The sequence below is a fragment of the Girardinichthys multiradiatus genome, chromosome 23 (genome assembly GCF_021462225.1).
Source record: "Girardinichthys multiradiatus isolate DD_20200921_A chromosome 23, DD_fGirMul_XY1, whole genome shotgun sequence".
Lineage (NCBI taxonomy): Eukaryota > Metazoa > Chordata > Actinopteri > Cyprinodontiformes > Goodeidae > Girardinichthys > Girardinichthys multiradiatus.
The window spans coordinates 22405036-22427104 of record NC_061815.1 but is presented as its reverse complement, the minus strand read 5'-3'; the positions used below and the strand labels follow the sequence as shown (position 1 = coordinate 22427104).

Genomic DNA, 22069 nt, shown 5'->3' with positions numbered 1-22069 from the left:
GGAACATGAAGAACAGTTCTGTAGGTACTTTTGTAATATGCAGAAGTAAGAGGGTCAATCACCAGAATGTGAGCATGTAATCATAATGTTTATTCATCATATATTTTCCAGCTTTCACACTTTATTGTGAACTGGAGTTTTCACTTGTCCAGTTATCTTCCTTTTAGTGTGTTTGAATAGGTTTCATGGGCTCTCTCTTTTAACAATATGTTTTCTTCCTCAAATCAAAAGATGGATAAAGGTGGAGTGAAGAAGATAGCGTACAGAAGAAAGAACCATCTAAGCAAACTGGTCTACACTGAAAGCCCTGAGGAGGGAGGTCTTCTGAAGGTGGCTCCTCACAGTGCCATGCCCATCACCTCTGCTCCTGTTGTTCTTCCATCCAGCCCATTAATGCAGCCTGGACAGGTGACCAACGGCCTCAGCAACAGCCCATTTCCGGAGGAGCTCGCCTCAGCCCCTGCCGCCATCGGTTCCTTGGTTGAAATTTCAGAAACCAGGGGACTGACCAAAGATCAGACGCCCGAAGAGCTGCAGTTATTCCAGACACAGACTTCTAATACCTTTGGGCATCAGGTCCTTCCCCAGTTGGATGCCAGTATGACAGACATTACTCAGTCCTCCATGGATTCTCTCATTGGGGGGTCAGATCCCAACTTATTCGCTGTGAAAACTGAGGATTTCTCCATGGATAAAGGCGAGCAGGACCCCAGTGATCTGGACCATGACTTTGACCATATTGGTAATGTGGACATGAACCAGAAACTGTTCAACGAAACCAGTCTGGACCTCCTTCAGGAGTTTGATCTCACTGCATCCCCCTCAGATTTTTACGTAGGGGATGATGCCTTTTTGTCCACGCTGGCAGACGATTCTTTGCTCACAGACGGGGACATGAGAGGGACATCCGAGAGGGACATGAAACCTCCTGCGGTGGAGAGCATCAACACGTCTGGGTCACTCACCGGTGTTTGTGACAGCAGCAAATTGACAAGCCCACATGAATCCAGCATAGGTTTGTCCAAGTCTGCTTCTTTAACCCCTACAACCACTTTTCCAGCCGTGGTGAAAAAAGAAAAAGATGCCGGCTTCATTCAGCTCTGCACGCCAGGCGTGATCAAGCAGGAGAAGACTTCTGCGGGATATTGTCAAATGGGTGGCTCAAGTCCCATCTCTATCTGTGGGGTGAGCACTTCAGGGGGACAGAGTTACCACTTTGGGATCAACGCCAGAAACAACGATGCTCTGCAGGAGAAGGACCAGAAACCAGGCTTGTTCCTCCCAGTAATGACCATCGGTGGAGCCTGGAGCAGGAACCAGGGCGACGCCTCAGCAATCCGCAGGGCCAGTGAGATTTTGTCAAGTTCTCCCTCCTTCTCATTTGCCAGGTAAATAATGCAGGTAGCTATGGACTGTGAGGTCTGATGTGTAAATTCATTCTCCATAACCGGAATGAGATAAAAAAAAAATATATATATATGTATATGTTTTCATCACTTTACATCATCAAGCGTATTTGGGTTGCTACTGTTTGCTCTTACTTTTAACAGATACCTTTTGTCCTACAGAGCATTTAAAGCAAATCATCTCAGTACATTGGCAACCATATACTCACATCTTGTTAGTAAAATTATTTATTTTCATAAATTAGGTCGGCCACTGAGTAAATACTTGTGACTAAAATGAAGCACACTGGTGATGAGGCTTAAGCCGGTATGAGAAGTCACTGTATGATACATTTTAGTACTTCTGACCAATAATGGCTTGACCAAACTCTTATCACTGTTTTCACACCAAACCTTTGGAACACTTTGTTCCGTGCCAGAGTCCAGCTTCTGGAGCGGATCACGCCTGTGTGAACCCATCCCGTACCCTGAGACGGACCACAGAACCAGACCCTGGCACGGTTACAACTGCCGGTATCGGCGCAGTTTATCTGGACCCTGGAGAGGTTCGCTTGCAGGTTCACAGACCAGCGTACCAAAATCAAGAAGAGAGGATTTAACGTAAAAGCTGCATACTTGAGTAGAATAAGAAGAGAAAAAACGAAGTAAGAACCTGAATCCAAAGACGAAAGAGCTTGAAAATGTCCCTTGGGGCTATGTATCGTAGGGAAGGGATGCAGGAACACATTTGAACCCCGAAGTAGCAAAAGAAACCCTGATGAGACAGACTTTCTTCTTTGTGTTTGTTTTCTTCTCGATCAGCGCAATACTGCCCCTGAAACAATCCGTTGCAACTGCATGAATTTTCTCCCTTCTACCGATCCCTGGATTGGACCAGCAGTGTGAATGCACCCTAATGGGCAGATATTTCGCTTTCTTGTAAATCCCTTAAAAAGACATTTTATCCCCAAACTGGCTTATTGTAGTTTGTTTAGGGAACTGAAACCAAAGTGTTGTTAGTTATCCACATACCAGCTCCTTCGTCATGAAAACGTTCATATTAGCAAAGTTTGGCCTATAACCAGGGATTTCAGACGTCTGCTAAAACCTACTGACAATAACCAGCTGAAAAACACAAACATAAGAGGATGAAGGTATCATTAACCTGTTTAATTTCAAAAAGTAACCTAAATATAAACTGGTACGTTCTTATGTTCATTTTTTTTTTTTGCAGTTAAAGTAGGTTTGAAATTTATTTCATAAAGGTCTTAAAAACCCATAAATCTGCTAAACTAAAACTCACAGGATTTCACAGCAATTTAAAACTTAGTGTTTAATATGATTTTAGATAGTTTTGCTTTATGTGGAAGCTACCTTCACCAGATTTTTTTACGTAAAATAGATTTCTGATCTCAATAGGAACGTCTGGCGATATAAAGGTATAAATAAAAAGCGAGGGGGGGGGTGGCCATGTGGTATCTGTCTGGGTAAGTGATAGTGATGCAGCGCAGGATTGTGGGATGTTTAACTGAAGCAGAGAAGCAATTAGAATTTTTTCTGTGAGCATAGAAAAAGTCTAGTAGCTTTCTTTTTGCCAGCTGACTGGCAATGTGCAGCAATATCCTGGGTGAGGGGTAACCCTGTGTCTCTCATTGCTCTGTACAGCCTGAGAAATCTCCGCACACTCTGAAACTTTCTCAGCACAAACTGTTGGAGTGGTACGATGGGAAACCTTTGACTTGAACTGGTTCCTGGTAATCAGCCCATTCCTAAAACTAGACTGTCAAACTTATTTTTCAAATTTTAGTTCAGTTTTTGGGGTTAATACTGCTAAATATTTAAGTGGAGCTGAAACAACTTGATAAATTGTTAATAAAAGCTCAGAAGTGGCTGTTTACATTTTTTTCTTCTAAACAACAGGAAAGGTTGATTTTAGCATTTTGAAACAGAAGCTTTTTAAAACCTACATACCGGTTATTGGCAGATCCCTACTTCTGATAAGAGTACTTGTCTGGACATGCACGATACCATCTTTAAAAACTTGCTTTTCTTTTTTTCTTTTAAATCCACGAAATCTTTATAAGAAGTCGGAACGGCACCTGGAAAGATTGGTTGCATGCTTTCAGACAGGTGTTGTCATGCTTTATAACTGTCAACTGCTGACTTTTTGTTTGCTCCACTTTATTGCTAAGCTTTACATAACCTCTGTGCAGTGAAACGGTTCCCTGGTCCCCATTGGTTCGGTTTATTGTTGAAAAGACCAGAAAAGGAAAATTAGTTGAACATTTGTCCTTTCCGTCAAGACGCATTTACAAAAATAGTAATATGTTAGTTGTGAATTTAGTCGTGCCATTTATAGTTCAGCTCAGACAGACTTTTATCTGGCTTCGTGCGGCTGGTGAGGCTGAATAACCAGTCTCACAATGTGGTTCAGTTGTTGGCTTAATTTCTGGTCAGAAGGTTTACAAACAGCTTTTTGTTGCATCATGTTTATAATGTCTGAGTTAAAAAAGGAAAGAGAGGGTAGGTCTGATGAGGTCATCAAGCTTGAAAATTAATGGATCAGCTAGCAGAAGGATTATTTCATTTATTTAATTTATTTTCAGCTTGCTCACCCCTGATTGGTCAGAATAATCCCGTCTTTTCTCCAACCAGTTAATGCACCGAACCTAAGCACCACCAGGTTGCAGTAACAACAACAGCTTTCAGTGTCAATGCCTTTACTGGTAGAAGAAGACTTGTTCAATAACGGTGAGGTGTTTCAGATTGAAATCAGAGGAAACGAAGAGATGCGAGAAGCTCTTCCAAGGGAGGCTGTTTTCTACATGGCGATACATGCTTGCAGTCTATTCAGGCCGCAAGAGAGAAAGAGTTGAAGTGATGCTAGCCTTGCTCATCACGTATAGAAGAACTTCATTCTGGTTAGGCAGCATGAAGTTGCCTCTGCTCCTAATATAAATATATACAGCATTGACTGCTCATGACAGGAAGGCAAGAAATAAACATTTTGAATGTTGCTCTTTAGGCCTGCACAATTTCAGGAAAATCGTTAATTGGAATAACAATATCGATTACTGTTAAGCCTCAATTCCACGACACTTTTCTTTCTATGTCTTTATATAAGGTCCTCATCACTCTCCAAGAGCTCAAGCATCTTATTCACTAAGGATAAACTGTTGGTGTTAGAATTTATTCAACTAGCTAGATATGTTTTATGCAGAGCTGAGTGCATTACACTTGAGATAATATATTTGCCAAGTATTGCATCCAGGCAATCCTTTGTGGTTACTATGTTGCAGACACTGATGTGATGACGATTGCAATTCAATGTATTGTACAGCTTTACACCTCTTATGTCTTTGCGACCTAGTTAACTTTTGCAGAAACCTAAAGGGTCATCTGTTAGTTTATGATGTTCCCCTCTTCCACTTCACGGTCATCTGTTTTCACAGTAATTTATCATTGGTTGCATGCTAAATAATCTGGGGTTTTCTTAGTTTTCCTGCACATATCATCCAGGTACATCATCCCAGAAGCAGGTCCAATTGCCACACATGGTTTAACAAGTGGAACGAACAAATTATGACCTTCAAAGATCACTCATGCATGTCCTGTAAGATTAAAATTCTTTGAATGTATTGAAGGATGAAAGCGCCACATTGTTCCTGCTCTTGTTCTTGTTTCAGAGGTTTTGTGTTAACATTTCTGCTGCAGTTTCTTTCTATAGTTAGTGTTTACATATTTACAGCGTGTCTTTTATAGCTTTATTACTTTGCTGCCCTTTAAAGTGTTGGAGGCCCAGCTATGAAAGAAACTTGGAAACGGCCAGCTCTCATGTTTGTGTCTTTCTCACATTCACGCCTGTCTGGTTCCATCTCTGACCGTGAGTGGTCAACTTAAGGGTTTGCACGCCAACGGGCCTCGTGGCTTGTTTAGCTCATTCTCGGCTCTGCCTTCACTACATGGCGACATCTGTACGATTGCAAGGTGACCAGGAACAAATGGGAAGAGACACAAGATACACCTCATCTTCTCTGATCACCCTGTCTTTGTGTTCGGAGTAGGTGTGCGTTTGTGTTTAAGCTCAGGATTATACCTGTGTGTGTGTGTGTGTGTGTGTGTGTGTGTGTGTGTGTGTGTGTGTGTGTGTGTGTGTGTGGCATGAGCCTGAATTATTTTCAGTGGGTGTGTGGCTGTTTGCCCTGTCAAACGTATCAGGGTGTAAGTTTAGCATTTATGAGTGTGTAATGAGGGGAAGTTTGCTTATACGCGAAGCCTTTTCTTCATGTCGAGTCCTGAAGGCAGGGATGGTTTGGTGGTCATCACTGGAGTTCTGTCCGGTTTTGTTCTTCAGTTTTACAAGCAATTCTGCCCCTTCTTCCTATTAAATATGTCCTTGCTTAGTACTGATTAGACAACCCTCCGTAACCTTGAACTCTGTCACCTTTCTCTACGAAGGAGTGACTAAAGTTCATCCCAGTTTGCAGTACATGCACTTCAAAGGACATCGTTTGCCCTTATTTGGTTTTTTTTGTTGTTTTTTTTTTTTTTATACGATACAGCTTTGCAGTATGACTTACAAAGCTATGATTTACACATAATAAAGAACGATTTGCTCTGGGAAATGTCAGCTTTGTTACTATTTCGGTGGAACTCAGACCCTCATCATGGGATAACTGGTTTCTCCATGTAAGGTGACCTAATTGAATCCGAGATGCTGTGGAAAGAAATACCTGCGATGAATTGTGAAAACACCCAGAAAGCAAATTCCTCTGGAAGATCCCAGGTTTTTATTAGGCCTGTCTTTGCTAACCGTTGTTTGTGGGAAGGCATTTCCTGCTCAGCCCCGGCAGACCTGATTTGAATATTTATTTAAGAGACAAACCACCGTGGGCTATTTGGTCTGTAAATTTGGGTTTGATGAGCATCATGAGTCTTTAGGAGGTCTTGGGGACTTTTTTTCCAATCAATTATGTGTTTTATTTTTTTGTGAATGTAATAAAGCTGGCTTCCTGCTCATGAAGACAAAAGCAGCACTTTGTTGCCTCAGCATGTTGCTACAGTGGCACCCAAATGTTTACACCCCTCTGTAAAAATTCCAGGCTTTCGAGACTTAAAAAAATCGAGACATTAGGGAATCCTTTCCAACATTTTCCAGCTTTATTGTGGCGTACATTCTGTACAATTCAGCCAGAAGACAAACCTGCACATCCTGAAACAAATGCTTCGTTAAAGCATCTTTAGATGTAATTTCAGCCATCAGTCTTACTTGAGTTTATATCTGCCATCCATTGAATCTGATGAGACAGAAATAAAGTTCAGCTAAGATTGTCCTGGCATTTGGTCATTTACAGCCTTTAGCGAAAGCCATAGTTTGCCAGAGGTTACAAAGGATCAAGATGAACTCATTGTACAAAGGTATCACTCAGGAGAAGTGTGTTAAAGAATTACACGGCATCAATAACTGGGGAAGTTGTAAGATTACAGTGACAGAAACTGGACCTTTTTCCAAAATGTAGACAAATGTGAGACCGTAGTTGCAGTAGTAGTTGCGGCGGGTTTCAAGCGCTGGTTTGGAGCATAGGACAAAATATATTGTATTCTCTACTTTCATCTGGACTGGGATGTAGGGTAGCAAGGCTGAAGCATCATCTAAACTTTTGTTTTCCCAAAACCTTTTGAGACTGGCTCAGAACCTTGCTCCAAAACAAGTTTTCTTGTCGAGGTGAATAAAATAATTAATAGGTCCAAATGCCAGTCAATTTTCACCACAAATCTCTGTGTGTCTGCAAGTAAACTGTAGATGAAGAGGGATTTTGGCTTTCAGCATCACTGGGAGTCCAAACATGCAGCCATGTCAACAAAATACTGACTTCCTAAGAAGAAAAGTAAAGTTTTTGAATGGTTTAGCCAAATCCAGAAGTAAAACTAACAGAAAATGTTTGGAGTGGCCTGAAGAGGGCTGTGGACAGAGATCTCGCTATCTAGTAAACTTGGAGACCTTTTGCAGGGTAGATTTGGGAGATATTGCCAAGGCAAGATGCGGGATCCAGACAAACCTCTTATCAAATGACACTGAAAGCTGAAATTGAATTATAAGGTGCTTCTACAAAGTATTAGTTTAAGGCTGTGAGCACTAATGCAGTCAGGTTTTTGTTCCATTTTTGTTCTAAGGCACAAAAACCTGGAATTTTACCAGGGGTGTGCTCACTTTAGAGAGCCACCGTTTCTTTTTTTATGTGCGTAACTTGTGGTCGACCTCCAGTGCAGGGTCATCCATGCAGCTTGTATTTCCAGCGTTACTTCAGCCAATACCACTAAATGTTTAAGTGGAGCTGAAACAGTCATCTGTCATGCCAAACCCAACACAGAATAACCTCATCTGTGAGGAGGGTTTTCTCTCACCTGATGGCGGCGTTCCAGCAGCAACGGATTTATCCAAGCTGATTAGACTCTTAATTTCACTGAATTTCTTTAAGGAGTAACAAAATTTACTGCAATGTGAGACACAAGTGGTAACAACAATGGATGAATTCAGAAACCATGTTTTTTTTAAAAATACACACAGGGGGAAGTTTTTTTTTAATCTTTTCCGCTGTTTTTAGTGTTGGCAGTGTTTGTTGTCTCAGGTTTTTTACACAACAAAACCCGGTAGCTAAAGCACATCCCCTAACAACCCAAACCAACTTGAGGCTCGTCCACTATTGTCTAACTTATTTTATTTATTCCAGCAGCCTAGAGCAGTCCTAAATGGTAAACAGCAGTTATTGCATCTACTTTATAATTCAAGACACACACAGAAATTCCATCTTGAATGGGTCTGGATGAGGTTTTAGGCTTTAAAACTTTGGCTTAAAAAACGTAGGTTCAGCTTTAAGCTGAACACATCTTTTATTGCTGCACAAACTTAAATAATGGTAGCTTTTTAAAAGGGCTACAGGACTTTAGTTAATTTAATTGGGGTGTAACCAAATCTCATGCCACAATATTTCTCATCAAAGTTAAGTTTGTCTCTCTAAGGACCCTGTAGTTGCTCCGTTAGCTGGACGCAATAGCAGAAGCTATGAATATGAGTACCTGATGCTTTAGGTTGAGACGTAAGTTGGTATCTGCTTTTCAGCTTACTGCAGGTGTTAAGCTGAATGTGGAAGAGACGAGGACAGCATTTAATCTTGGTCTGATTGGTGTCCTGTATTGGTTAATTTTACGTTAGACAGAGATCCTTTAAACACCAGTTTTAGTGAAACCTCTGCTGTAATTGTGAAAACACAAACAGGAGCCTCTCCAAAGCTCGTTCAGTCTACGATGTAGATTGAAAGAGGCATGAAAATGCAGAAAATATGGACTAGTCAAAGCACGACTGGATTATTCTACATTGATTAGGCTCTCTAAGAGACGGTTTGATTCCCACGATGATTCACGGCCCAATATTCCAAACCCAGTGTGGTGTATTGAGATTATCGGTGTCCAAACTTGGACCCGAATCGCTAGTGGAAAGTATTTGCAGGGCATCATTTTTATTTTTTGTGTTTGTTATAAACAAACAACTTTCTTTTTTTTGTGTTAATTTTACGGAAGCAAACAAAGTAATCAGATTTAGTTTTTTGCTGCTATTGTAGAAAAGAGATCTGTAACCAAACCAAACATTTCCACAGGTTTGCCTTACTAAAAGAAAAAAACTCACGTTTTATTCGTCGATGGTCAGCAACAGGATGTGGGTCAGTCTTTCTTTGACAACACTTGTTGTGTTTAAGCAGGTTTTAAATACATTAGTGCTGTACAAAGGGAAAAAATTACAACTCTTGGTTTTAAAATAATATTCATTCTTTCAACAAAAGAATAAATATTAACCAAACCATTTAAAAAAAAGAAATCAGTTTGAGCTTAATGATTGGTGAGTATATGAAACAGGCCTCTTGGCTTTTTACTTATATCTACTTATCACTGAGCAGTAAATAAACCATCAGCATTTTTAGACTATTCTGTGGCAGGGAGTTTATTCCTCCCTCTGCAGCTCTTGTTACTGAATACATGGAGTCACACCGTCTCCTGTATTGAGGAAATGAATGAGAAGGATGGCAGACAGAAACCAGTGGCACGAGGAAGTAAAATTGTTTGTTTTAGCTGAAAGAATTTATTTTTTTGCTCTTGACTTGAAGTCACTGAGTTTCATTTTCTCAGCTTCAGTCGCTCCCGTCCCCCTGGCATTCTCACACATTTTATCGATCCAACTAACAGGGCCTCCTATGAATTCTCTGTTTAACCAAAGTACAGCCGATAGTCGAGAAATGCCCGAAAGGCGGCCGTGCAGAATGAGAGAGCAGCAGTGACTCAGATCCTGCTGCCATCTGGAACTGGGCTGACTGAAGGAAGTGCCTGGACAAGTCAGGGATCTCACTGTGGTGGGAGAACTGTAGGTTATTTCTCATATGGGAATTGTGAGTGTGCTTTGAAAACTGACTCACTCACTGTTTAATAAATATTCAAAGAAAAAAAAGACGATTTAAAGGGGACTACACCCAGACTAAAAGCTGAAATATAGCATTTTGTCTAAATGCCTGGGTTACTGACTGAATTTTAGATTAATCCTGCATGGACATGAACAACTATATTTTATTTTTATACAGATTAACCTTAAAAACAGTTGTTATTGTAATTAAATGTGGGTCTGATTATCGGCCCTCAGGCTGTTTTTGGCAGCTGTCATGTTTCCAGGGACGTTGTGGTGACTTGAATATGCGTGCTTCATAACAGCCAACTGAGGTGAATAGTAGAGCTGGTAATTATCAGGTAATTATCTTGTCTCTGTATGAAATGTAGCATTGTACAACATCTGCGAATAAAACAGTTTGGCTTATTTAAACACTTTGGTGTGACGCCCAGTATGACTGAGCTGTTTATGCTCGGTAGGATATTAATAAATAGCTGTATGTTTTCGTATAAAGCCATATATATGTCCAGTGTCGGGATGTTTGTGGGTCTCAATGTTGGCCGTCTTTGGGAAACAGATCACTGGTCAGAGGAGCAAATGCTGCTGTGCCACACCCCCCTCTCTCCTCTCCCTCTCTTACTATTTTACTGATGCTAGAGCAAGATTTGAACTGGTTCAGCTCCACTCAGCTGGTTTGATTTTTCCACAGCCCTAAAGCTCCCCTTGAGCCACATCAATATCTGCCTTTAAACGGCTCTTGTAGGATGTATCTAGTATGTTTGGACCTCCCTCTGCTGTATTGGAATGTGTTTTTTTACAGTGTCCTCCAACATTTCAGGCCACTGAAAGTATTTGATGCCTCTACAAATAGGATTAATGAATGCTTTATTGCGATCAACACCCGTTGAACACTTTATTGTTTTTAGGAATGTAATTGTTGCTAAAACTATTACAAATGTAAAATTTGCAAAAGTATTCCTACATTATAACTTGAGGTTACCCACCTGAACGTAGATGAGAGGAAGAATGGGCTAATAGACGCTCACTACTGCTAATACAAGTTGCCCACCATGATGAAGCTGAGTTCTGTTAAACATAAACATTGCACTGGCTCTAGATGTTTAAATGTTCCTCAAACTACCTTTTATCTGGCCAGTTTGGACTCCATTAGCCTCCTCCAGCCCAAGTAAGCCAGCTCCTTAGGAACAATTAAAAACACTGGAGCTCTGTGACTGCCTCTCTGTCTGTCCATCTTCGCTCCCTGCAACCAAGGGCAAAGGTCTTGTCTGTCAGCAGAAACACCGAGCTGCTGTAAATCACCTTCATTCTTCGGCCTGTGTGTGCGAGTGTGTGTGTTTGTGATGCACGCTTGTTGGCTTCGTGCATACGTGTGTAGGTGTGCAGGAATGTCATTAGGCTCTCGCTCTTCTGACCTACTTTTCTTCCCACCTCCCCACATCTGGCGCTGAATGAAGGCACCAGATCAAATGCCAGCCATTCCAGTTGTTTTCACACTATTGCTGCATTCCCGTGCAGCCTCTGCTTTGATATTTCTGTTTACGCTTTGTTCTGTTGTAACATAAGCAGGGCCAGGAAAATTTGCCGCGCTGAGGTTGGAGAATGCAGCAAACTACCTTTATAGGTGATAAGTTTTCACACATCAGCAGCAGCAGCCAGCGTCCAATTCGTTTTACAGACCAGGAAGCAGACTCCCACCTACACAGTTAGTAACAGCTCCCTTTAGGAAAACTAATATGGAAACTCGGGTCCTTTGGGCTTGTTTTTCTTGCTCTCCGTCATGTTCAGTTTCCTCCCTTGGTGTTGCAGTCCAAAGCAAAGCAATAACTGCTGCTTTGGACTGCAAAAAAATTAGGTAATGGAAACAAGGTTGTGAATGCAGCAGGGCTCCTGTGATTAATATTTTGTTTGTATATTATTTATCATATAGATATTTGTAATTTCCGATTCAACAGTCTCTGCTTATTTTTATGTCACTTTTCCTGAAAAATATCTTTAGGTAACGTAATATTTCAATCAGTACAATGTTTTATTGGAAACAAATTACAGGAATAGCATGGTTCGGTATGAGATTGTATGATTTTGAAACATAGATTAAATATAGAATTAACACATGCTGAATTTATTAGTAATTTTAAATGCTTTAATGTTCAGCTACAGAAGGAGAACATAAGTGGATATCAGCCGGTTAATTAATCGCTCTCAGATCTCAGAGCTTGCAGATGGCTTCTTAGCAGCAGTGCTGCGTGCAGCTTGTCATTAAGAGTGGTAGGTGGAGCGTCCGGGCGGTTGTGAAAGCTCATCAGAACCCCAGTGCAGACCCAGCAGTTGAACTCTGGTCACTTACAGTGTGAATGCGACCAGACCATCTAGCAAAACTGTCTCTTATATGTAGGATTTACGGACTTGTACATATGTGAGCCAAACCAGATGAAGGTATGACATTTCTCAGCATGATCTCGGTGTCAAAATGCAGAGACTTTCCAAACATTCTTACTGTTTGTGTTTTATTATATGACTGCAATTATTTCCAAGCAGCCAAATTTGGCCTTGTTGGAAACAAGGGAAAGTGTAAGAGACTTGCTTCATTCAGCTGACCAGCAGTGCACAGCACCATTTGGGGGGAGGGGCTTGAAGTGATTCTCTACGCTATTCTTCCAAACATCCCAAGAAAACTCCTGTTTTCTGACTTCTCATCATAATGACTTGTTTGAACACTAAGCATAACTTACCCAGATACTGGGAGCCTGTGCATGTTTACACAAAAGCATGAATAAAAATGTTGTTTTTAAAATCTAAATTTGAATGTGCACATTCACAGCAGGTTTTCATCTCTTCCAGTCAGTTCCTCACCTTCAAGTGCTGGGGAAGCAAACAGGGAAATGACATAACTTCAGTTAGCCTCACCCGACTCAGACCAGTGAATGTTGCCAAATACGACTAGCATGCGGTCAAGATCTCAAATACTTGAGTTTAAGAAAATATTAATAGTGTCAGCGCATATGTACGGCATGTAGGAAAACACACTGGTTCTTTGGAGACAATGTCACCGAGTGTATATCTCCTAGAGGCCTGTGTAATCATAAACTGTTTGACATCATAAGAAGGTCACAAAGGGTACTCTATCTGCATTTATCTGCTGGCACTTTGAGATCCTTGCATGCGAAGTATTTACCGTCACACTTCTTTAGCATTTGTCAGCATATATGGCAGATGTTACTTGAGTGGAACACCATCAGACTGTCTCCTCCCTCCCTGAAGCTGTATTGTTATTCTGCGTGTGAGAATGATTCAGAGCGTGCAGACCAGTTCCTCCCTTACTGTTTTGGTTGGTCTGACCTGAGGAAAGAAGCACTTCCTTATGCTCGTCCCTTGCATGCTCATATAGGTGTGATGAAGAGACGTTTGGGTAACCTTTGTATAGAAACACATTGTAGTTAAAACATACATGGTTTAAAGTTTCAACCTGAATTTAGGCGTTGTAAAATTATAAATTAGAATGAATTTGCAGTCGTAACGGGATTTCTGTGCATAATTGTGAAACGGAAGGAAAATCATACACGGTTTTACCAATTAAAATTCAAAATGTGTTTTGGTATTTGTGTTCAGGCGCCTTTGCTCTGATACCTGTAAATGTAATCCAGGGCAACCGATTGCCTTCAAAAGACACCTAGTTTGTAAATAGAGTTTACCTGTGTGAAACTTTAAACATTCAGCTGTTTCTATGAAGAACTCAGAGGTTTGTTGGAGAACATTAGTGAACAAACAGCATCATGAAGTCCAAGGAACACAGCAGACAGGTTAGAGAAGGGTTGGAGAAGTTTAAAGCGGGCTTAGATTATAAAACAGTATGCCAAGCTTAAACACCTCACAGAGACATGTTCAATCCCCTCAAAATGGGATATGGTCATCTCCCAAAACAGACAGGCCCTAAACACACCATCAAACATGGTGGTGGCAGCATAATGCTGTAGGAATAGCTTTTCTTCAGCAGCTTCAGCTATTTTGTAGAGAAACCCTGGCAAAAAGTTTACTCAGTATGTGGGAAGCTTGTAGAGACATACACCAAAGGACTTGAGAGCTCTAAATGTAGTAGGTGGTTGTACAGATTATCGTCCCAGAGAATCAGAATACAAATGCACTCCGCACTTTTCAGATTTACATTTGTAAATATAAAAACGTGTACCACTTGACAGTGATCCACTACTCTGTGTTGGCCTATCACCAAAAACCCACAAAAAATCCATTCAAGTTCAAATCTGGAAAAACTCAAGGAATGAATGAATGAATGAAGTCACTCAATTTACTGATGACGTTTAGGGCTAAAAGGGGATTATGAACTGGTAAGCAGGGCACTGGGACACTGGTATTATTGTCGATGTACCATTTCCCCCCTATAAACCTCCAGGCTGATTGATCTCACTCCTATAAGCTTCGGCAGTCACATTTCAGTGAGGTGCTCTCATCAAAATCGAGGCCCATCTAAGGGTGGCTGTAGTCTTCTGACCGAAAGTAAACTCTCAGGGAATGCTAGAGCTTCCTGTTGACAGCGAGCATTAACTCATACAGATGATTTCTGAAAGAGGAAATCTGGTCTCACCGCAGTGCTTTGCAGCTTTGAGTGGTTTGTCTCTGACAGTCCACAAAGACAGATTTGTAGCTCTGCGTCTGATGATGTGGTTGGATGTAAGCTGCTTAATTTGATGTTCGAGCGCGCACTGGATGGCAGGGACTTCATCTAATGCGCACTTCTTGTGGTTGAGAGCGTATTGTGAGTGAGGTAATAGGATCTGAAACAGCAGCCTAAAGCCTTGCAGCAAAGCTGTCCTGGTGAACACCACCTTGGTGACTGGGAGGAGGACAAACTGGTTACCCCTTTTTCTTTCTCCTGCCATCATTGTCTTGATCTCTGGGAAACAGAGGAGCCTGGGCTAAAACCCAAAATTCCTATCTCACAAAATTAGCATATTTCATCCGACCAATAAAAGAAAAGTGTTTTTAATACGAAAAACGTCAACCTTCAAATAATCATGTACAGTTATGCACTCAATACTTGGTCGGGAATCCTTTTGCAGAAATGACTGCTTCAATGCGGCGTGGCATGGAGGCAATCAGCCTGTGGCACTGCTGAGGTCTTATGGAGGCCCAGGATGCTTCGATAGCGGCCTTTAGTTCATCCAGAGTGTTGGGTCTTGAGTCTCTCAACGTTCTCTTCACAATATCCCACAGATTCTCTATGGGGTTCAGGTCAGGAGAGTTGGCAGGCCAATTGAGCACAATGATACCATGGTCAGTAAACCATTTACCAGTGGTTTTGGCACTGTGAGCAGGTGCCAGGTCGTGCTGAAAAATGAAATCTTCATCTCCATAAAACGTTTCAGCAGATGGAAGCATGAAGTGCTCCAAAATCTCCTGATAGCTAGCTGCATTGACCCTGCCCTTGATAAAACACAGTGGACCAACACCAGCAGCTGACAAGGCACCCCAGACCATCACTGACTGTGGGTACTTGACACTGGACGTCTGGCATTTTGGCATTTCCTTCTCCCCAGTCTTCCTCCAGACTCTGGCACCTTGATTTCCGAATGACATGCAGAATTTACTTTCATCCGAAAAAAGTACTTTGGACCACTGAGCAACAGTCCAGTGCTGCTTCTCTGTAGCCCAGGTCAGGCGCTTCTGCCGCTGTTTCTGGTTCAAAAGTGGCTTGACCTGGGGAATGCGGCACCTGTAGCCCATTTCCTGCACACGCCTGTGCACGGTGGCTCTGGATGTTTCTACTCCAAACTCAGTCCACTGCTTCCCAGGTCCCCCAAGGTCTGGAATCGGCCCTTCTCCACAATCTTCTTCAGGGTCCGGTCACCTCTTCTCGTTGTGCAGCGTTTTCTGCCACACTTTTTCCTTCCCACAGACTTCCCACTGAGGTGCCTTGATACAGCACTCTGGGAACAGCCTATTCGTTCAGAAATTTCTTTCTGTGTCTTACCCTCTTGCTTGAGGGTGTCAATAGTGGCCTTCTGGACAGCAGTCAGGTCGGCAGTCTTACCCATGATTGGGGTTTTGAGTGATGAACCAGGCTGGGAGTTTTAAAGGCCTCAGGAATCTTTTGCAGGTGTTTAGAGTTAACTCGTTGATTCAGATGATTAGGTTCATAGCTCGTTTAGAGACCCTTTTAATGATATGCTAATTTTGTGAGATAGGAATTTTGGGTTTTCATGAGCTGTATGCCAAAATCATCCGTATTAAGACAATAAAAGACCTGAAATATTTCAGTTAGTGTGCAATGAATCTAAAATATATGAATGTTAAATTTTCATCATGACATTATGGAAAATAATGAACTTTATCACAATATGCTAATATTTTGAGAAGGACCTGTAAAGCTCACAATTAATTCTCAAGCCTCCGTTCAGCCGTAACCTCTTGAATCTAAACCCACCAACGGGAGGTTCCCTACATTCCTGACACTACATACCTTTTCAGTATCTTTGTTTTGACACCCTGCAAACATGTTTGCGTTTCTTTTATTACCTGCTTTTGTTTCACTGTATCCATGTCTCAGTCACGCATAGATCAAACACAGTGCAACATTTTTAAGATTATGAAACATAATAAAAAAAAGAGGAAATAACTTCTTTTTATTCAGGTAATATCTGTCTAAGTGTCTAATAATATGGCTGGTGTACATAATTTCAAAAGTTCAATTGTAGAATGTTCTATATTTAATAAATATCAGCAAACTTTAATAAAAAAAGTGCTCAGAAATATTCAAAGTTTTTGTAAGGTTGTGCTTAAAATTGTACCTATGCAGTTAAAATGTGTTTAATCTTTTTATTTTAGCAACAATTTCCTCTGACTGGAAGCTCTTGAGTCTGATAGAACATGTAAAGATTAGGGTTATGGCAAGGAGGGCCAGTCTTGGAGCTCCTCAGCAAAGGTAAATCATCAAAGTACCAGTGAAGGCATGCAAAAAGCTTCTCAGCAGTTTGATTTCTGTGATGCTAATAAAGATTTTTTCTTAAAACTGATACTCCTGTTACATTGTTTTATTATCTTGTGAGACACACTTGTCTCATTTCCTATCAGAGAAAAACGAAATGGAAATCTTCCAGGAGTGTGATTCGTTTTGAGCTCAGCTGTAAATGATAACTAGTGATGCTCAGCCGTTTCTCAGACATTGTTTCTGTTTGTTTTGTTCTGACAACTATTGATATTTGATACACACAGCTTTTTCTTTTATTTGTGGAGGATTATCTGACTCAGCACAAATGACTACAAAGTATGTGAACTCGCCTGTGGCTTCTGTTTGGGGTCTTTGAATAGCGAGGATTTTTCTGAAGTGACAAGCTAATATTAGCCTGCATTCACTCTGTTTTGATATAACTTTGATCATTTAGTGTGTAAAATATCTAGAGGTCTAAATTTACGGAAAGGTTCTTCTCTCCCTTTCCCAATATTTTAGCTCAGGCGGTGTAGTGGCAGAGCGGGCGTCCTATTTACGGAGTATATCCAGAGGCGAGGAGGTTGTTCAGAGTTTGATCCTTGACCTTAGGACCTTTGCTGCATGTCCCAAGGAAATAAACTGATAATAAAATGAATAAATAAATGTTTATTGCCTTGTCTGAGCACATCATCAGAAGCTGCAGCAGTCAAGACAGTCTCTCTCCATGGCTGCTCTCTCATTAGAAACATCACGGTGAAGGCTGGAAACTGGGTTTGTTTGGAAAACTCATATTGGTTAGGTCACAATAACATATAAAGAATGTTAATCTTGACGTTTCCGCCATCTGTGGTCAACTAGCTTTAAAACTACATCATTTTTGATGGTTATATACACTGCCTGGCCAACAAAAAAGTCGCCACCTGGATTTAACTAAGCAAAGAGGTACGAGCCTCCCATTGGATAATTACTGCATGGGCGATTATATTTCAGCTGGCTACAAGTTATTTAACCCCAACTGGTGCAATGAGTTGCTTCTCATTTCTTAAACAACCAAGTCTAAAGACACATCCTGTGGTTGTGGAAAAGATGTCAGTCTGTTTCAGAAGGGTCAAATCATTGGCATGCATCAAGCAGAGAAAACATCCTAAGGAGATTTCAGAAACTACCAAAATTGGGTGAAGAACTGTCCAACGCATTATTAAAAACTGGAAGGATAGTGGGGACCCATCGTTTTTGAGGAAGAAATGTGGCCGGAAAGAAATCCTGAGTGATCGTGATCGGCGATCACTTAAACGTTTGGTGAAATCAAATTGAAGAAAAACAACAGTAGAACTCCAGGCTATGTTTAATAGTGAAAGTAAGAGCTTTTCCATACGCACAATGCGAAGGGAACTCAAGGGACTGGGACTGAACAGCTGTGTAGCCTTAAGAAAACCCCTAATCAGTGAGGCTAACTGGATTAAAAGGCTTCAGTTTACTAGGGAGCATAAAGATTGGATTCTGGTTGGACTCTGGAGCAATGGAAGAAGGTCATATGGTCTGATGAGTCCAAATTTACCCTGTTCCAGAGTGATCAGGGTAAGAAGAGAGGCAGGTGAAGTGATGCACCCATCATGCCTAGTGCCTACTGTACAAGCCTGTGGGGTCAGTACTATGATCTGGGGTTGCTGCAGGTGGTCAGGTCTGGGTTCAAAGAATGAGGTCAACTGACTACCTGAATATACTGAATGACCAGGTTATTCCATCAATGGAGTTTTTCTTCCCTGATGGTGCGGCCATATTCCAAGATGACAATGCCAGGATTCATCGGGCTCCAGTTGTGAAAGAGTGGTTCAGGGAGCATGAGACATTATTCTCACACATGGATTGGCCTCCACAGAGTCTAGACCTTAACCCCATTGAGAATCTTTGAGATGTGCTGGAGAAGGCTTTGAGCAGCGGTCAGACTCTACCATCATCAATGCAAGATCTTGGTGAAAAATTAATGTAGAAATAAGTCTTGTAACATTGCTGAATCTTATTGAAACAATGCCACAGCGAATGCGTGTTGTAATCAAAGTTTTTTTTTTTTTTTTTTGGTGGCAACTTTTTTTTAGCCAGGCAAGTGTCTATTTTTTGTGATTATTTGGAGCAGAAAATGCATCTGATATTGTAAATGTATTTAAAAGAAACTGATGATTGAATAAAAGTGTACTCTAAATAACTCTAATTCGAGTGCACAGAAGGAGTAAAAATGCAAAGTTGAGAATATTTAACAGAAAAACATTTTCAAAAGTGCAACTTTTACAGCTGTGCCATTAATCTGATGAAACGTTGCATCATGTATTGGATTATAGTGTGCGCTTAGTTTAATTACATTTCCGGTGTACATAACCTAGTCAAAGACATTGTTTCAAGAACTGAGTAAACAATGTTTTACACATGTATATTTTCGAAGACCTATTCAGCGTCGTTTTTTCTTCAGGATTTTACTCCGGTTTTGCATTGTATTACAATGCAAAAAGGTCCCTGTTAAAACGTGCATACGTTTGTTGGTGTGTAGGGCCTATTCATAGCAGCATTTGTCATTTAACCCTTTTCACTGAGGTAACATACCCAGACATGCACAGTATTGTATGTCAGAGACTCCAAATCCTCTCAGTGTGGTTGTTTTTGTTGTGGCCACTGGGCTTGAAACGGGTGTTGACATTTGGTGCAGAGTTGCAGCAAAGCCTGACGTCTCCTAGTGGTCATGTGGGAGAATGCATTCCTAACCAGTGTGGACTGGAACTGGAAATGTTTGTGGTTAAATCAAAGGAATTGGAACTGCTGGATTTTAATGTGACCACAGATCATTACAGAACATATTAATCTAATATAAATAAATGAAAAGTCACCCTTGGGACTGTTTTTTGTTTTTTTTTTTGCATGTGAAGTTTGTATATGTGTGGTTTATTGAAGAATTTAGAGAAGGTCTGTAAATAGAGACTAAAGAGCCAGGAGGGTATAAATATTAAGAGTTTCCTTTTAGGTCTTTGTACTTTCAGCTGCTAAATATCCCCATCTTTGTTTCCTTTCCCGTTTTCAGTTCCATCTCCAGACAGGAAGGGGGCACTCCAACATCCACGACGCAGGGAAAGAGCGGGACTCATAAAATCTGTCTGGTGTGCTCTGATGAGGCTTCAGGCTGCCATTATGGGGTCCTCACCTGTGGCAGCTGCAAGGTCTTCTTCAAGAGAGCAGTGGAAGGTACAAAGACGTCATTCTTGATTATTTGCATTTGGTTTTTTGTTGAGATGTAAATATATAATTAGCAAACTGATCTTCTTTTGTATGCCTCAGGCCAACATAATTACCTGTGTGCTGGGAGGAATGACTGTATTATAGACAAAATCAGGCGAAAGAACTGCCCAGCCTGCCGCTTTCGCAAATGCCTGATGGCAGGCATGAACCTGGAAGGTAAAGGTCGCCTTTTAAGCATTTTAATCACCAACGTTCTTTTTTTTTTTCAATGTATTACCTAACTCCTTTCTGCGACTCTATCCCTTTTTTTTTTTTGTTCTAAAGCTCGCAAAACCAAGAAGTTGAATCGCCTAAAGGGCAGCCAGAACAGCAACCCACCAGAGTTGATGCCTTCGCTGCCTGTCGAGGCCCGCTCCCTAGTGCCCAAGGGCATGCCACAGCTCGTACCCACTATGCTGTCCCTGCTGAAGGCCATAGAGCCGGACACCATCTTCGCCGGCTATGACATCACGCTCCCCGACACCTCCACGCGCCTCATGAGCACCCTAAACAGGCTGGGTGGGCGACAGGTCATCTCTGCTGTGAAGTGGGCCAAGGCTCTGCCAGGTTAGTGGTGGAATGTGATACCCACCGAGAAGCCACAAAACCAATGCTTCCTTCATGGTTTGACACCATATACATTGCAACATGCAGCAGGTGAATGCAGGTTTAGTTGCTCAGTATGAAACGGTTGTCTGCTATGGTTTTGTAAATTGATACCACCTCATACAGATCCTTTTTTTTTATTTTATTTTTTTAAGTTTGATCACCTCACTCTCATGCATTGAGGCTGTGTTAAGAGTCTCTATTATTTCCTTCCTGTCAGGTTTCAAGAACCTGCATCTGGACGACCAGATGACCCTACTGCAGTACTCCTGGCTTTTCCTCATGGCTTTTGGCCTGGGCTGGAGGTCTTACCAGCAGTGCAACGGCAACATGCTCTGCTTCGCACCAGACCTCGTCATTAACGAGTAAGCGCTGCACAGACTTCAGTTAGCAGCCTGACCCTTTTCTGAGTTGTTATTTTAGTAATAAAATAATCGAGTAATTCCTCAATTATTCAAGTAATTAGTTGTTTTTAGGCCTCCTCTTTAAATTTGCAACAACCGCTGTGTCCCTGCAGACATGTGTGTTTGCAGGGACCCATACAGGTGTATGCCCACAGGACATGTTTTTATTTTTATTTTTTTCAAGAAAACAAAAAAGCAGCTAATCAGTCACCCTAATCTTTTACAACTGTCCAGAGATGAGTTGTCAGGATGTCTGTAGCAACTCATTAAGGGCTTTAGTTTATTCTGTAGAGGTGCGGGAGTCTCTGAAAGGTATGTGTGTGGTATTTTCTGTCCTGCCTGGGTGGAACAGCGTCTTCTTTCTAAAATATTTCTTTAACATAAAGTCAGTTTTCTCACAGGAAAAGTTAGATTTCACAAATTTATGATAGAAAAGGATAACTTGTCTGTCATTAAAACTGAATTTAATTTTCTCTAGAAAATGTAAAAAGAATTAAGTATAGAGATCAACACAGGCATCATCACTCCTCTTTTGTTTGATCTTATTACTAAAATGGCATTTTGGGTCTTTTCCGCTGGCTTTCCACCCATTATGTCCGGTTTTTCTCCACCAAAATAAATGTAAACAGAAGCGCGTGCGACTGCAATCGCCTTCCCCGTGAATTACGTGAAGTTTGAGCATTGCTCAGTTTATATGAAAGAAGCGAAGCAAAGAGTCACAGATTTTGTCTCTGGGATTTTTTTTCCTAAAGAGTAATTCAAGGGACCAAGTGGAAATAAACCGCAGTCCCGGCAACGTGAAAAATAAAACGCGGTCTGATCAATGGGATGCTTTCAACATTTAGGTCTCATGTTTTCGGTCTGGTCCATTGTGCAGCTTTCTGTTGTGTCTCTCTGTCAGTAATTAGAGGTTTATCCCTCTGACATAAACATGACAGCACTCAGGGAGCACGGAGCAGTATCCAAAGGCTGCATAAGGGGGCTATTTGAATCTTTGACACACATGAAAGTTAATTTGCTC

The 22069-nt window shown here is 41.3% G+C and overlaps 1 protein-coding gene across 1 annotated transcript in view; it reads left to right on the top strand.

The window, feature by feature from the left end:
* Positions 1-22069, top strand: part of nr3c1 (nuclear receptor subfamily 3, group C, member 1 (glucocorticoid receptor)) — a 32362-nt gene that overhangs the window by 2830 nt on the left and 7463 nt on the right. Inside the window, exons 2-6 of the mRNA XM_047353708.1 lie at positions 232-1388; positions 19845-20005; positions 20099-20215; positions 20324-20605; positions 20865-21009. Coding sequence (XP_047209664.1) covers positions 232-1388; positions 19845-20005; positions 20099-20215; positions 20324-20605; positions 20865-21009 — 1862 coding nt within the window. The remainder of the gene's footprint in view (positions 1-231; positions 1389-19844; positions 20006-20098; positions 20216-20323; positions 20606-20864; positions 21010-22069) is intronic.